Source organism: Coccinella septempunctata, chromosome 2 (genome assembly GCF_907165205.1).
Source record: "Coccinella septempunctata chromosome 2, icCocSept1.1, whole genome shotgun sequence".
In the NCBI taxonomy this organism is placed as follows: domain Eukaryota; kingdom Metazoa; phylum Arthropoda; class Insecta; order Coleoptera; family Coccinellidae; genus Coccinella; species Coccinella septempunctata.
The window spans coordinates 18197020-18212443 of record NC_058190.1 but is presented as its reverse complement, the minus strand read 5'-3'; the positions used below and the strand labels follow the sequence as shown (position 1 = coordinate 18212443).

Here is a 15424-nt window from a genome sequence, read left to right as displayed (position 1 = left end):
CACTCTAGAGAGCACTCCAAAGTGAACTGGAAAATGAAGAATTGAAAAACAATAAATTCGATTTTTTTTAAACAAAGTCAGATATTTCCAGTTCACTTTGAACTGCTCTCTGGAGTGCAATTCTCTATTGAATCATCAACTGTTTAAATTGGTGGAATCAACGAAGTGAGTATTATACACTCCATATCCTAAGACAGTAGTTGAACTTCCTGATTTTCAGGCAGAAGAGCAAATAGGTCATTTTAGGGGGGTCTAACCCCTCGCTCATTTTTGACACAAAAAATCGAGATTTTCGACATTTAGGTCTTGCGTTGGAATGGAAGCCTTATCAATGCTGATTAGAAAACCGGAAATCCCAATTGGATCAGACGAATATACAAGAGATATTGCAGATTGAAATTTTCAACTGTTGAAAAATGACATTTCCAAAATGAAAATCTGATCGGTGAGAGATAGGCTTTCCAGAATGCTCGCAATGGATTCAGCTTATTTGAAAACCTATATTTTCATGATAAACTTTCAAATATCTAACTTTGTTTAAAAAAAAATCGAATTTATTGTTTTTCAATTTTTCATTTTCCAGTTCACTTTGGAGTGCTCTCTAGAGTGCAATTCTCTATTGAATCATCAACTGTTAGGTTCGGTTGAATCGAAAAAGTGAATTTCATACACTCCATATCCTAAGACAGTAGTAGGACACCCTGATTTTTATGCAAAGGGGTCATTTTAGGGGGTCTAACCCCTCGCTCATTTTTGACACAAAAAATCGAGATTTTCGACATTTAGGTCTTGCGTTGGAATGGAAGCCTTATCAATGCTGATTAGAAAACCGGAAATCCCAATTGGATCAGACGAATATACAAGAGATATTGCAGATTGAAATTTTCAACTGTTGAAAAATGACATTTCCAAAATGAAAATCTGATCGGTGAGAGATAGGCTTTCCAGAATGCTCGCAATGGATTCAGCTTATTTGAAAACCTATATTTTCATGATAAACTTTCAAATATCTAACTTTGTTAAAAAAAAAATCGAATTTATTGATTTTCGATTTTCAATTTTCCAGTTCACTTTGAACTGCTTTCTGGATTGCAATTCTCTATAGAATCATCAACTGTTAGGTTTGGTTGAATCAAAAAAGTAAGTACCATACACTCCATATCCTAAGACAGTAGTAGGACACCCTGATTTTTATGCAGAGGAGCAAATAGGTCATTTAGGGGGGTCTCCCTTGCTCATTTTTGACCCAAAAAATCGAGATTTTCGATATTTAGTTCTTGAGCTGGGATGGAAGGCTAATCAATGCTGATTACGAAACCGGAAATCCCAATTGGATCAGACGAATATAGATATTGCAGATTGAAATTTGCAACTTTTGAAAAATGACATTTTCAAAATGAAAATCTGAACGGTGGGAGATAGGCTTTCGGGAATGCTCGCAATAGATTCAGCGTATTCGAAAACCTTTATTTTCATACCAAACCTGCAAATATCTGACTTCGTTCAAGAAAAAATCGAATTTATTGATTTTCGATTTTCAATTTTCCAGTTCACTTTGGACTGCTCTCTGGAGTGCAATTCTCTATAGAATCATCAACTGTTAGGTTTGGTTGAGTCAACAAAGTAAGTATTATACACTCCATATCCTAAGACAGTAGTAAGACACCCTGATTTTTATGCAAAGGAGCAAATAGGTCATTTTAGGGGGGTCTAACCCCTCTCTCATTTTTGACCCAAAAAATCGAGATTTTCGATTTTTAGTTTTTGCGCTGGAATGTAAGCCCCATCAACGCTGATTACGAAACCGGAAATCCCAATTGGATTAGACGAATGTAACAAGAGATATTGCAGATTGAAATTTGCAACTTTTGAAAAATGACATTTCCAAAATGAAAATCTGAACGGTGGGAGATAGGCTTTCGGAAATGCTCGCAATAAATTCAGCGTAATTGAAAACCTTTATTTTCATACCAAGCCTTCAAATATCTGACTTTGTTAAAAAAAAAATCGAATTTATTGTTTTTCCATTTTTCATTTTCCAGTACATTTTGAACTGCTCTCTGGAGTGCAATTCTCTATTGAATCATAAACTGTTAGGTTTGGTTGAATCAACAAAGTAAGTATTATACACTCCATATCCTAAGACAGTAGTTGAACTTCCTGATTTTCAGGCAGAAGAGCAAATAGGTCATTTTAGGGGGGTCTAACCCCTCGCTCATTTTTGACCCAAAAAATCGAGATTTTCGATTTTTAGTTTTTGCGCTGGAATAGAAGCCTCATCAACGCTGATTACGAAACCGGAAATCCCAATTGGATCAGACGAATATAACAAGAGATATTGCAGATTGAAATTTGCAACCTTTGGAAAATGACATTTCCAAAATGAAAATCTGAACGGTGGGAGATGGGCTTCCGGGAATGCTTGCAATAGATTCAGCGTATTTGAGAACCTTTATTTTCATATCAAACCTTCAAATATCTGACTTCGTAAAAAAAAAATCGAATTTATTGATTTTTGATTTTCAATTTTCCAGTTCACTTTGAACTGCTCTCTGGAGTGCAATTCTCTATAGAATCATCAACTGTTAGGTTTTGTTGAATCAAAAGAGTAAGTACCATACACTCCATATCCTAAGACAGTAGTAGGACACCCTGATTTTTATGCAGAGGAGCAAATAGGTCATTTTAGGGGGGTCTCCCTTGCTCATTTTTGACCCAAAAAATCGAGATTTTCGATATTTAGTTTTTGAGCTGGAATGGAAGCCTAATTAATGCTGATTACGAAACCGGAAATCCCAATTGGATCAGACGAATATAACAAGAGATATTGCAGATTGAAATTTGCAACTTTTGAAAAATGACATTTCCAAAATGAAAATCTGAACGGTGAGAGATAGGCTTTTGAGAATGCTCGCAATGGATTCAGCTTATTTGAAAACCTATATTTTCATATCAAACTCTCAAATATCTGACTTCGTTTGAAAAAAAAAATCGAATTTATTGTTTTTCCATTTTTCATTTTCCAGTTCACTTTGAACTGCTCTCTGGAGTGCAATTCTCTATTGAATCATCAACTGTTTAGTTTGATGGAATCAACAAAGTAAGTATTATACACTCCATATCCTAAGACAGTAGTTGAACTTCCTGATTTTCAGGCAGAAGAGCAAATAGGTCATTTTAGGGGTCTAACCCCTTGCTCATTTTTGAACCAAAAAAATCGAGATTTTCGATTTTTAGTTTTTGCGCTGGAATGGAAGCCTCATCAACGCTGATTACGAAACCGGAAATCCCAATTGGATCATACGAATATAACAAGAGATATTGCAGATTGAAATTTGCAACCTTTGGAAAATGACATTTCCAAAATGAAAATCTGAACGGTGGGAGATAGGCTTTCGAGAATGCTCGCAATAGATTCAGCGTATTTGAGAACCTTTATTTTCATATCAAACCTTCAAATATCTGACTTCGTAAAAAAAAATCGAATTTATTGTTTTTCCATTTTCAATTTTCCAGTTCACTTTGAAGTGCTCTCTGGAGTGCAATTCTCTATAGAATCATCAACTGTTTGGTTTGGTTGAGTCAACAAAGTAAGTATTATACACTCCATATCCTAAGACAGTAGTAGGACACCCTGATTTTTATGCAAAGGAGCAAATAGGTCATTTTAGGGGGGTCTAACACCTTGCTCATTTTTGACCCAAAAAATCGAAATTTTCGATATTTAGTTTTTGAGCTGGAATGGAAGCCTTATCAATGCTGATTACGAAACCGGAAATCCCAATTGGATCAGACAAATATAACAAGAGATATCGCAGATTGAAATTTGCAACTTTCGAAAAATGCCATTTTCAAGATGAAAATCTGAACGGAGAGAGATAGGCTTTCAGGAATACTCGCTATAGATTCAGCATATTCGAAAACCTATATTTTCATGATGAACTTTCAAATATCCGACGTTTTTTAAAGAAAAATCGAATTTATCGTTTTTCCATTTTCAATTTTCCAGTTCACTTTGAAGTGCTCTCTGGAGTGCAATTCTCTATAGAATCATCAACTGTTTGGTTTGGTTGAGTCAACAAAGTAAGTATTATACACTCCATATCCTAAGACAGTAGTAGGACACCCTGATTTTTATGCAAAGGAGCAAATAGGTCATTTTAGGAGGGTCTAACCCCTCTCTCATTTTTGACTCAAAAAAATCGAGATTTTCGATTTTTAGTTTTTGCGCTGGAATGGAAGCCTCATCAACGCTGATTACGAAACCGGAAATCCCAATTGGATCAGACGAATGTAACAAGAGATATTGCAGATTGAAATTTGCAACTTTTGAAAAATGACATTTCCAAAATGAAAATCTGAACGGTGGGAGATAGGCTTTCGGAAATGCTCGCAATAGATTCAGCGTAATTGAAAACCTTTATTTTCATACCAAGCCTCAAAATATCTGACTTTGTTTAAAAAAAAATCGAATTTATTGTTTTTCCATTTTTCATTTACCAGTTCATTTTGAACTGCTCTCTGGAGTGCAATTCTCTATTGAATCATCAACTGTTAGGTTTGGATGAATCAACAAAGTAAGTATTATACACTCCATATCCTAAGACAGTAGTAGGACACCCTGATTTTTATGCAATGGAGCAAATAGGTCATTTTAGGGGGGTCTAACCCCTTGCTGATTTTTGACCCAAAAAAATCGAGATTTTCGACATTTAGGTCTTGAGTTGGAATGGAAGCCTTATCAATGCTGATTACGAAACCGGAATTCCCAATTGGATCAGACAAATATAACACGAGATATCGCAGATTGAAATTTGCAACTTTCGAAAATTGCCATTTTCAAGATGAAAATCTGAACGGAGAGAGATAGGCTTTCAGGAATACTTGCTATAGATTCAGCATATTCGAAAACCTATATTTTCATGATGAACTTTCAAATATCCGACGTTTTTTAAAGAAAAATCGAATTGATCGTTGTAATGAGAAAATGGGTTTTCCAACCTATTCCCTCATTTTAGAATAATTATTTTAGTTTTCCTTTTTAAATAATTTTGTTTCGAATTAATTTCCGAGAAATCTTTTCGAATTTCCAATTCAGGATTCCGACATCGTTCGGAATTGTAAACATACCGCACCGTTTTTATTCCGTTTTTATTTCCTAAAAACGATGTCGCACCGTATAAAACATCCTGAATTGGAAGATAACCGAGTTTTTTGTTCGCTAGCACAGATAAGTCGAAATTAAGACGTTTTCATCGACGCAAAATTACCGAATTTCGACTGCCGGGCGCATCTGATTTCCGCACCCCCCCTGTGGGTATAAAATCAGAGGTGCCCCCGCAGGCCACTTCACTTGCGTTTTTCACTGAAGATTAACTTGCGACACTTGCGTTTTTCACTAAAGATTAACTTGCGTTGCTAATTACGATCCTTAGTGCCGTCCGCCGGAATTTGTCAGAAGATATTTATTTTTTTTTGCTTCTTTATATTAGAGTTCAAATTTTTGTTTGCTTTTTTTTCTCATTCACCGCCGTTGGGGCAAATTACTTTGAAATTCGGGAGTGCAAGTGGCCAAGCCAAAGGTAAGACTACACGCCGTTATTTTTTTTAATATTGGAACTTCAGTTTTTCCGTCTCTCATACCCGAGTCTGAGTTCCACCCCTACTGTCATTAAAGTACCCTGCAGGTGCGGACGCCCAGGGGGTACCGAAGACACTTTGGGGTGGCTCACCCTTTCCCGAAATTTCCCGTCGTATCTAGTTCACCCCTACTGTCGTTAAAGTACCCTGCAGGTGCGGACGCCCAGGGGGTACCGAAGACACTTTGGGGTGACGTACCCGTATTTCTGTGCTGTCTTTTATCCCCTAACCCGGCTGAAGTCCAATATCTGTCCGTCAAGTGTACGTCTCAGGTTCTGGCTGGCGAACAACTCCGTTAACCCCCGTATACCGTTGAGATCGGATCCAATGTTATTCCGTTAGTTTTTGCCCTGTAATTCTCACCGATTTCGAGTCTCTGAATTTTGTAATAGTGCTAGTTGTGTACCCCTTTTTCGAATCGACAAATAAAAGTTGTTGTATACGTTGATTCTGCCTATCATTGTGCGTCGCTAACATCCTAGACACAAGGGAACCCTGTCTCCGGCTAGTAGCTGCCGGGGTAGGTTTGCTATTCTCCCTTAAAGAATAGCTGGCGCTCGAGTCCACCGAGGAAAACCCCGTTACAAAAATGGCGCAACGAGCAGGGACCGTTCAGAATCTACCAGGAAACAACTGAGGTGAGAGACACTAACCGGACAGTGAGTGAATTCCCGAAACAGTGAGTAAAACCTCAGAACAGTGAGTAACTATTCCTTGAACGGAAAACTGTGAAAAATAAACTCGAACTGTGTTTTATTCCCTGCCTCTCTATATTGAACTGTTATACTGTGAATTGAATTGGACTGTATTTTGAAAATTTTCCTACTGTTAAACCCCGTTGAAAATAATTTGTGATTATTCTTTTTGCCGATTACTGTATTGATTTGTTGAAAACTGAACTGTTATTCCGCCGTTATATCAGTGAAGATTATTTCCGATTTCTAATTGCATATTTCTGATTTATTGAATGGAACTGTTTTAATTTCACATTGAAGGTGAGTGAATTTCCGGACTTTGAAAAATTGAAAATTTATTGACGCAATTGGTAAAATTTAATAGGTGTGATTTACCTATCGGTTCAATAGAGAATCACCTATTACCTGTTGATAACCTATCTACCTGTTTTCTATTTTCTTTTGACCTGTACTGTTGAAACTTGCCGATTATTTCTGATTTTTCTGAGGGCTGAAAGACAATTATTGTGATTTATTTTATGGCTATTGAACTTTGAAGACTTTTTGGAAATTTAACCTGTGCGTTTTGGTTCTATTCGAATTTCAGGAAATTTTTCGGACTATACGAAGTGACTTGCGATTGTGTGCGGTATTTCTCGAATATTTTCGGACTTTAGTGGGACTGATAGAATTTTTTTTTCCGAGTAACGTTGGACCTTGAAAGGTTTTTTCTGTGATACATCGGGACTTAGATTGTTTTTGGTGCGCCGGGACTTAGACTTTTTTTCTGATACACCGGGACTTAGACTTAATTTTTGTTCGGGTTGCACTGATACCCACTTCGAACTTAAGTGAATACGATTAACTTACCGGGTTGGACTTAGAACTTAAACGGATTGTGAAAGACATACCGAGTGTGAAATATTGGTGCGTTCTGAATCGGACTTAGTTAAATATAATATGTCGAACATGGATGTGAACCGGTTACTCAGTGATGAACTTACATTCGAATTACAACTGAGAGGACAATCGATACCCGGTACTGTGATGACTAAACGGAGTCTACTACGACAAGTGCTTCATTTTAATGAACCTCTACTACCCCCAACATCGTTGAATCCCGCCTCCGAGATTGAGATCTGTCAAAATAAACTAACCGATTTGGTGGAATCCCTTCAGAACTTCAATCATAGTAATGCGGCTAACGAATTTTCGCGAATTTACACCAGATTAATACACATTCAAGGCAGGCTGAACTTTATTGTCACCACAGACACAACACAGTTACAATTGATTGAGCAAATGAAGGCGACTACAGATAAGGCGTTGGAGACACTGGAGGAGCTGCGTAGGAGGAGTAATGCTGAACAGCCGCAGACAGCCAACCGAGATCACAGGTCTCTTTTGGATGAGGAGGTGCCTAGTTCACCTGGGATGTCGCCGATCCAACCGGAGAGGTTATCAAAGGTTGAGACATCACTTATCGACTTGGGAGATGGTGTCGATCCTCCTGCTGTAGTTAATGTCTCACGTACCGGTACACCTGTAAGAAATCCAACATTAGAACGGGTCATGAATGAGACAAGGCAGACATGTAGAGCATTACTACAACAATTACCAGCGATACCTCTCACACAGTCACAGGACTGTGGGACAACAACACCTGAGGGTCCGACACAAAGTAGATGGGTTAATTCCACACGAAGGGTATCTTTTCCACACTTACCTGCACCGTGGGTAGGTTCTGACCGGCCAATTATCACAACACCTGCCAGATCGGAACCGGAGTCTCGATCAACAGTACCAACTGTTCCGGTACACAAATGGAACATCTCCTTTGATGGCACTGGTAGTGTGACCGGATTTCTTGAAGAAGTGGAGAGACTGGCTGAATCCCGTAAAGTGTCCCTGGAACAAGTTTTCGAATCAGTGTATGAATTGCTGAGAAAGGATGCAAGGGATTGGTTCATTCCCCGGAGAGGTACTTTCGAGGACTGGGAGGATTTTAGCAACCAACTGAAAGAAGCATTTCTGCCAGTTAACTACGAGGAGAATCTGTTGGAGGAAATAAAAAGGCGAACACAAGGCCCTGAAGAAAAGTTGCTTCTATATGTTACCCGGATGCAGAACTTATTCCAGAAACTCACCTATGCAAAACCATCCGAGGTGGAGCAGATCCGGCTTATCCGACAGAGGTTGATCCCGCCCTTACAGCAAGCCTTGGCCTTCCAGGAGACCAAGACTTATGATGAACTTCTCCGTAAGGGAAAAGTTTTTGAACTGGTCCAGTGGCAGATGAGCCAGTACACCCGGCCACCCTCCAAACCAGGTTTCGTGGAAGAACCTCACCTGACATACAATTCCTGTCAACTGAGCCGATATCAAGCCAGCTTTTCTATGGATACCGGAGAACAGGTTCGCCAAACAACTGATCACAGGGAATCGGTCCCGCCGACACAAGCCAACCAGACACGACTTTCTCCGCCGAGGGAAAGCCGCCCAGAGCCACCCAAGTCCAGAGAGTCAATAGCCCAGCGACAGGAATCTCACCGTCCGACTTCTGGAGACAGGTCCGAAGGTCGATCCAGACCTGCAACACCGCCACCCCGCCGTCCAGCCGAAAATAGCCCCGCTGACCGGACGGAACCACCTTCAGGGAGGAGAGTGTCCTTCCAGACACAATGCTTCCGATGTGGTGGATATGGCCACATGCGTCGAGAGTGTCGCAGGCCACCGAAAATCTTCTGTTCCCGATGCCAGAGGGAAAACTTTCTCTCACGAGACTGTCCGTGTTCGGGAAACTGAAGGGGAGATTGGAGGCGGAGTCGACCACATCTCCCGGAATCTTGACTCCACTGGCACCGACTACCTGTAATGATAACCGTCCGTTAGTAGAGGTCAGAATAGCCGGCAAACACTTCCGAGCACTGATAGATACCGGAGCGACCAGGAGTTTCTGCAGTCAGGCCGTATCCGATCAGTGTGAAAGTAAAGGAATCACAGGACAAACAATGCACAACAGTTTCGCAGTAATAGCGAACGGACAAACCACCGTCACACCGAAACTGTACACCACCACCGTGCAAATTTCCGATTACACACTGCCTGATTTGAAATTCTTACTGGTACCAAACTTACCGGTTGACATTATTCTGGGGATGGATGTTCTGTCGACTTTCAAGTTTTCCGTAAATCTCAGTACCGCCGAGTGCTTTCTGGAAGGCCGTCTGATCTCGAAACCGATGACTCCTGTCGAAACCACCGCAGAAGTTCACACCGCCGAAGAACACCTGTTGAAGTTGACGGAGTCTCAGAAACAGGAGCTGGAGGAATTTCTGAAAGAAGAATTAAAGAAGTTTGAGGACCTATATGGTACAACCGACCTGATTGAACATAAGATCAAACTGAAACCGGGCACCGAACCGATCAAACAACGATACCGACCCCTAAACCCGAAAATGCAGGAGATCTTCAATCAGGAAGTAGACCGTATGCTGGCTGAGGGAGTGATTGAACCCTCCAAGTCACCGTGGAGTTCACCAGTAGTGTTGGTCAGGAAGAAAGACGGAAAATACCGTTTTTGCATCGACTTCCGTGCAGTCAACCAAGTGTCTGTGAAAGATGCATATCCGTTGCCGTACATTTCTGGGATTCTGGATAAACTGCGTAAGGCCAAATACATCTCCACACTGGATCTGAAACAAGGATATTGGCAGATACCGTTAGCAAAGGAAAGCCGTCCGATTACTGCCTTCACAGTTCCAGGAAGGGGATTGTTCCAGTTCACCGTCATGCCGTTTGGTCTTCACGCTAGTCCGGCCACATTCCAGAGATTCTTAGACACCGTTATTGGCCCAGAAATGGAACCGGAGGCGTTCGCTTACCTGGACGATATAGTTGTCCTAGGGGAAACTTTCGAGGAGCACCTGGAGAACTTAAGAGAAGTATTCCGGCGGTTGAGAGAAGCCAATCTTCGTCTCAATCCCGAAAAGTGTGACTTTGTGCGAAAATCCCTAAAATACCTAGGACATGTCGTTACCTCCGAAGGAATCCGTACCGACCCGGATAAAGTTTCCTCTATCGTAGCATTCCCAGCGCCGAAAACCATCCGTGAATTGCGCCGTTTTCTGGGAGTTGCTAGCTGGTACCGCCGTTTTATAGAGAACTTTTCCGATGTCGTTTCACCGTTAACTCACCTGTTAAAGAAGAAACCACGTTGGAAGTGGGGTGAGGAACAACAAAAAGCGTTCGACCTCCTGAAACAAAAACTGACCGAATCACCGATACTGGCCTGTCCGGATTTCAATCAACCGTTCGTCCTGCAAACCGACGCCAGTGACGTAGGCCTTGGAGGAGCCCTGACCCAAGTTCTTGATGGAGAGGAAAGGGTGATCGCCTATGTCAGCCGTACCTTGAACACCGCCGAAAGAAATTACTCCGTGTCCGAAAAGGAATGTCTCGCCATTGTTTTCTCAATAGAGAAACTGCGACCATACCTGGAAGGATTTCATTTCACCGTAATTTCCGACCACATGAGTCTGAAATGGCTGAATTCCATCAAGTCACCGTCCGGAAGAATTGCTCGATGGGCCGTTTTCCTTCAGCAATTCGACTTTGAAGTCCAATACCGGAAAGGTGCCCTGAACAAAGTCGCCGACAGTCTGTCCCGAAACCCGTTACCGTCTGTAGATTCCGTATGCCTGGCCGACGTCGAAGTTCGCTGCAGTTGGTACAACAAAAAGCTCCAAGAGGTACAAAGAGACCCAGAAGATTTCCCTGACTACGCCGTTGAGGATGGGAAACTGTATCGTCACTTCTGGGACTCTTCCGACTTTACTGAAGTTGGATCCGGACAACCATGGAAGCTCTGTGTACCCACCGAACAACGACTGGAGGTCCTGAAAGAAAATCACGATTCTGAATTAGCTGGTCACCTGGGAATCTCCAAAACCATCTCTCGGCTAGCCCGGAATTATTACTGGCCAGGGATGTTCAGAGATGTCGCAAAATACGTAAGAAACTGCCCATCCTGTCAAAGGTACAAAGTACCACAACAGAAGACGCCTGGAAAAATGCAACCACATAGAATGACTGATGCACCGTTCCAAGAGGTCTGTACAGATGTGGTTGGGCCACTTCCCCGTTCCAAGAAGGGAAATTCTTACGTAGTGGTGATGCAGGACCGTTTCACGAAATGGGTTGAATGCCGTCCGTTGCGGAAAGCCACCGCCAAAACCGTTTATTCAGCCCTGTATGAACAAGTTATACTCCGATATGGCTGTCCGAAGCTGGTGATATCTGACAATGGGGTACAGTATGACAGTAGACTGTTCAAAAACAGTCTCCGAGAGCTAAACATTGCTCACCGTTTCACCCCTCCGTATACACCACAGTGCAACGCCGTAGAACGAGCCAATCGTACGTTGAAAACTATGATAGGTCAGTTCTGTGAAGCCGACCACCGTACTTGGGATGAGAAATTAGGCGAACTAACTTTCGCCCTGAATACCGCAAAACAAGAATCTACAGGATTCACACCGGCATTCCTGAACTATGGAAGGGAATTAACAGTTCCAAAGGCAATCTACTCGTCAAACACCCAAGAGGAAGACACCGAGGAGACAAACAGAAGCCCAGAAGAAAGTAGAGTAAATCTTACTCACCGTACAGAACAAATCCGTCATCTTCAGGAGGCCTATGAGTTTGTCAATACCAGGTTGTACCGTGCATTTGAGCAGCAGGCTCACCATTACAACCTCCGTCGAAGAGAAGTTCGTTTTTATGTCGGTGATAGAGTTCTGCGCCGTGCTAATCCGTTGTCATCCGCCGTTGATAGCTTTGCAGCCAAGTTGGCTCCGAAGTTCTCTGGTCCGTATACCGTTGTGAAAGTGATTTCACCCGTTGTTTATGACCTGAAAGATGACAGTGGTAAGAAAATCACCAATATTCATGTAAAGGATTTAAAACCGTATCACCCGTCAGATTGTTAGTAAGTATACCGTAAATAACCGTTTAGAAAATTCACCGAACTCACCATTTGGTTCCGGTCTCATTCGAGGGGTTCCCCGTTTCGTCCGCCAGAACCCTCCGGCCGTCGGTGGGTGTTGACCGTACTGAACTTAAAATCAGTTTCAGATGTCCGATTTGCAGACAACCGTATCCGGGGCGTGCTGGCGTTGTGGCCTCCCCGGATCGATCTGGCTGACTAGGGGACCGTCGACTCGAAGCTGTGACCGTTGTGGCCTGTGGGACACACTGGAGGTTTGTGACTGCATCGAGGGTAGGGAAGATATCCCGTGGCCACGTCGGATGCTGACGAGCGAAGAGCTTGCTCTTCGAGCATGCCCGAGATGCTCCACCGATTCACAGCACCTCCACTTGCAGAAACCGACCGTTGAGGCCACGACTTGTCCTCCATCCGACACCATGGCTGACGACAACATGGAGGTGGAGATCCTGGAACGCCTCGATAAGGAGCTGGGATTTGTGGACCCCGAGGAGGTGGACATACCCGAAGATCCACCCAGACCGGTCCCCTTACCGTTGGGAGCAGCGAAGGCGTTCCTCCGCCCGACGCCGAATATCGCCGCCGGTTGCTCCACAACACCGTCCCCAGCGCTCGGACCGGCGAGACTACCAGGGACAACACCGCCCAGGGAGAAGGTCCCATCCAACACCGTTGAATCCTGGGGAAAAACCGGAGTCAGTAAAAGGTACCTAGAGACGAAAGCGAGGATACGGAAGGGAACACAAACACAAGAACAACAAACTGACAAAGACGAGTACCTACCCCCAAGCACCAGAACCGTTGGGACTATGGGCCCCCAGGTATACGTGGAGCTCCGCCCGGGGTTGTGTTGGAGGTGCGGCCAGGGGGAACACACCAGAGCCACCTGTAGCAGAACCCCCACCCTGTTCTGCAGCCGCTGTGGTCTGTTGGACACCCTCTCCCGGGATTGTCCATGTGGAGGTGTGAAGAAAGATCCAACACCGTCTCCTACCGGTCCAGGAAACAAGAAGCCCCGTACCGCTCCAATTCCGAAGAAGGAACCGCTTCCCCGGAAGACCGCTCCAGGTCCAAAGAAGGAACCGCTCCCCCGGAAGACGTCCCAGAAGACGACCCAGGCCTGTCCGAGGTGCCACTATGTGGCCAAAACCTACAACAAGAAGTCTTGTTAATGACCGTAATCAAATTAAACCGTACCGTTATATTATAGCATGCACCGATAATAAATGGGATACATCCGTTCTGTCTGTCTCTATTTCACTCCTCTATTACCGTTAAAAATAATATTTATCACCGAAAATAGGTTAGTAATGGGGTACTACCGCTGCTTTCACTGAATAAGTGCCCAGGTGAGTGAAATAGAGCCTTATACTTGTATCTCCTTATTAACTGACAGAATGTACATACCTATATTTCCGCGATTCCACCATAACCGATAGATCTAACCTGGTCTGCCAGCGTTGGAAGATTCTGTTCCGTACAGTTTTGTTTGTTCTGTGCAGCTTTTATTACCACCAAACAGGGCCGTCTGACTGTCATTGTGTAGATAAGTGGTATCCCAGAACACCTACAACAGAAAATTCCGTTAATTCACTGGAAAAACAGTAACCGTTACAGTTAATTCAATTTTTCTGTATCAATTGTGGGTCCGATAATAACAAGTGAGATACACCCGTCCTGTTTGTCTCTATTTCACCCCTGTGTCACTGTTAAATACAATAACCGAATAGAAAATAGCAATAGAAGGCTGACACCGCTTACACCGATATTACAAACTGGCCTGAACGGTAAGTGAAATAGAACAGTATATTTGTATCTCCTTATTAACATTACCGACCGTACTTACCGTTTCTTCCGAAATTTCACCGTACACCCTGTCATCCCTCTGCTCCAGGATATCAATATACTGAATGCTTTTCTCTCATTTTTATGCAACCTACAACTGCTGCTGACTCCAACACCATTGGGGAATTGCACCACCGTCACATGGGGAGCCAACGACGCTGTCTGGTATTCCAAACTACCCTGGTTCGATGATATTGGTAACTGTTAACCCCCCATGACATGTGCCCGGAGCCGGCTTTGCGAAGTCCACCCTAAAATGGTTCAGAAATAACACAACGAATGACAAATCGAAATGGTACTCACTTTGAACATTCCGTCCTGCACTGTTTCCACTATTTTCCGGCATTTCCTTCACCGATGGAAATGGAAATCGAAGTTTGGAACCACCCGGCGAAATTTGACAATTAGACTTTGGAGGTTAGCTGATAGAACACAGAACTTCGACAGATTAATCGAAAAGCGCCGTCATCGCGGACCATAGAGTGGGAGCATTGGCCGAGTATAAGCCACCTGGAGTAGATTAGGTGAACTTGTTTATTGTAAATCCGATCTCAATCGTCTTGCCGTGAATAGTCAAACCGTTAACCGGACTTAGTAGATTTCACCGTGAAAAATTTAATCCCCTATTTCATCGTGGATTCAATTTTTCAACCGGAGACGAGGGGATGTAATGAGAAAATGGGTTTTCCAACCTATTCCCTCATTTTAGAATAATTATTTTAGTTTTCCTTTTTAAATAATTTTGTTTCGAATTAATTTCCGAGAAATCTTTTCGAATTTCCAATTCAGGATTCCGACATCGTTCGGAATTGTAAACATACCGCACCGTTTTTATTCCGTTTTTATTTCCTAAAAACGATGTCGCACCGTATAAAACATCCTGAATTGGAAGATAACCGAGTTTTTTGTTCGCTAGCACAGATAAGTCGAAATTAAGACGTTTTCATCGACGCAAAATTACCGAATTTCGACTGCCGGGCGCATCTGATTTCCGCACCCCCCCTGTGGGTATAAAATCAGAGGTGCCCCCGCAGGCCACTTCACTTGCGTTTTTCACTGAAGATTAACTTGCGACACTTGCGTTTTTCACTAAAGATTAACTTGCGTTGCTAATTACGATCCTTAGTGCCGTCCGCCGGAATTTGTCAGAAGATATTTATTTTTTTTTGCTTCTTTATATTAGAGTTCAAATTTTTGTTTGCTTTTTTTTCTCATTCACCGCCGTTGGGGCAAATTACTTTGAAATTCGGGAGTGCAA

General features: G+C 42.7%; 1 protein-coding gene across 2 annotated transcripts; it reads left to right on the top strand.

Moving 5' to 3' along the window:
* Positions 1–5368: 5368 nt before the first annotated feature.
* LOC123307593 lies at positions 5369–13564 on the top strand. 2 transcript variants are annotated; one of them, XM_044889967.1, is made up of 2 exons: positions 5369–5582; positions 12444–13564. In XM_044889967.1, exon 2 carries the CDS (start codon positions 12450–12452, stop codon positions 13491–13493), a length of 1044 nt encoding a protein of 347 aa, XP_044745902.1. In that variant the 5' UTR covers positions 5369–5582; positions 12444–12449; the 3' UTR covers positions 13494–13564. The 2 variants fall into 2 exon arrangements, with proteins under 2 accessions (XP_044745902.1, XP_044745901.1); XM_044889966.1 differs by lacking the exon at positions 5369–5582 and adding an exon at positions 12159–12303.
* Positions 13565–15424: the final 1860 nt, after the last annotated feature.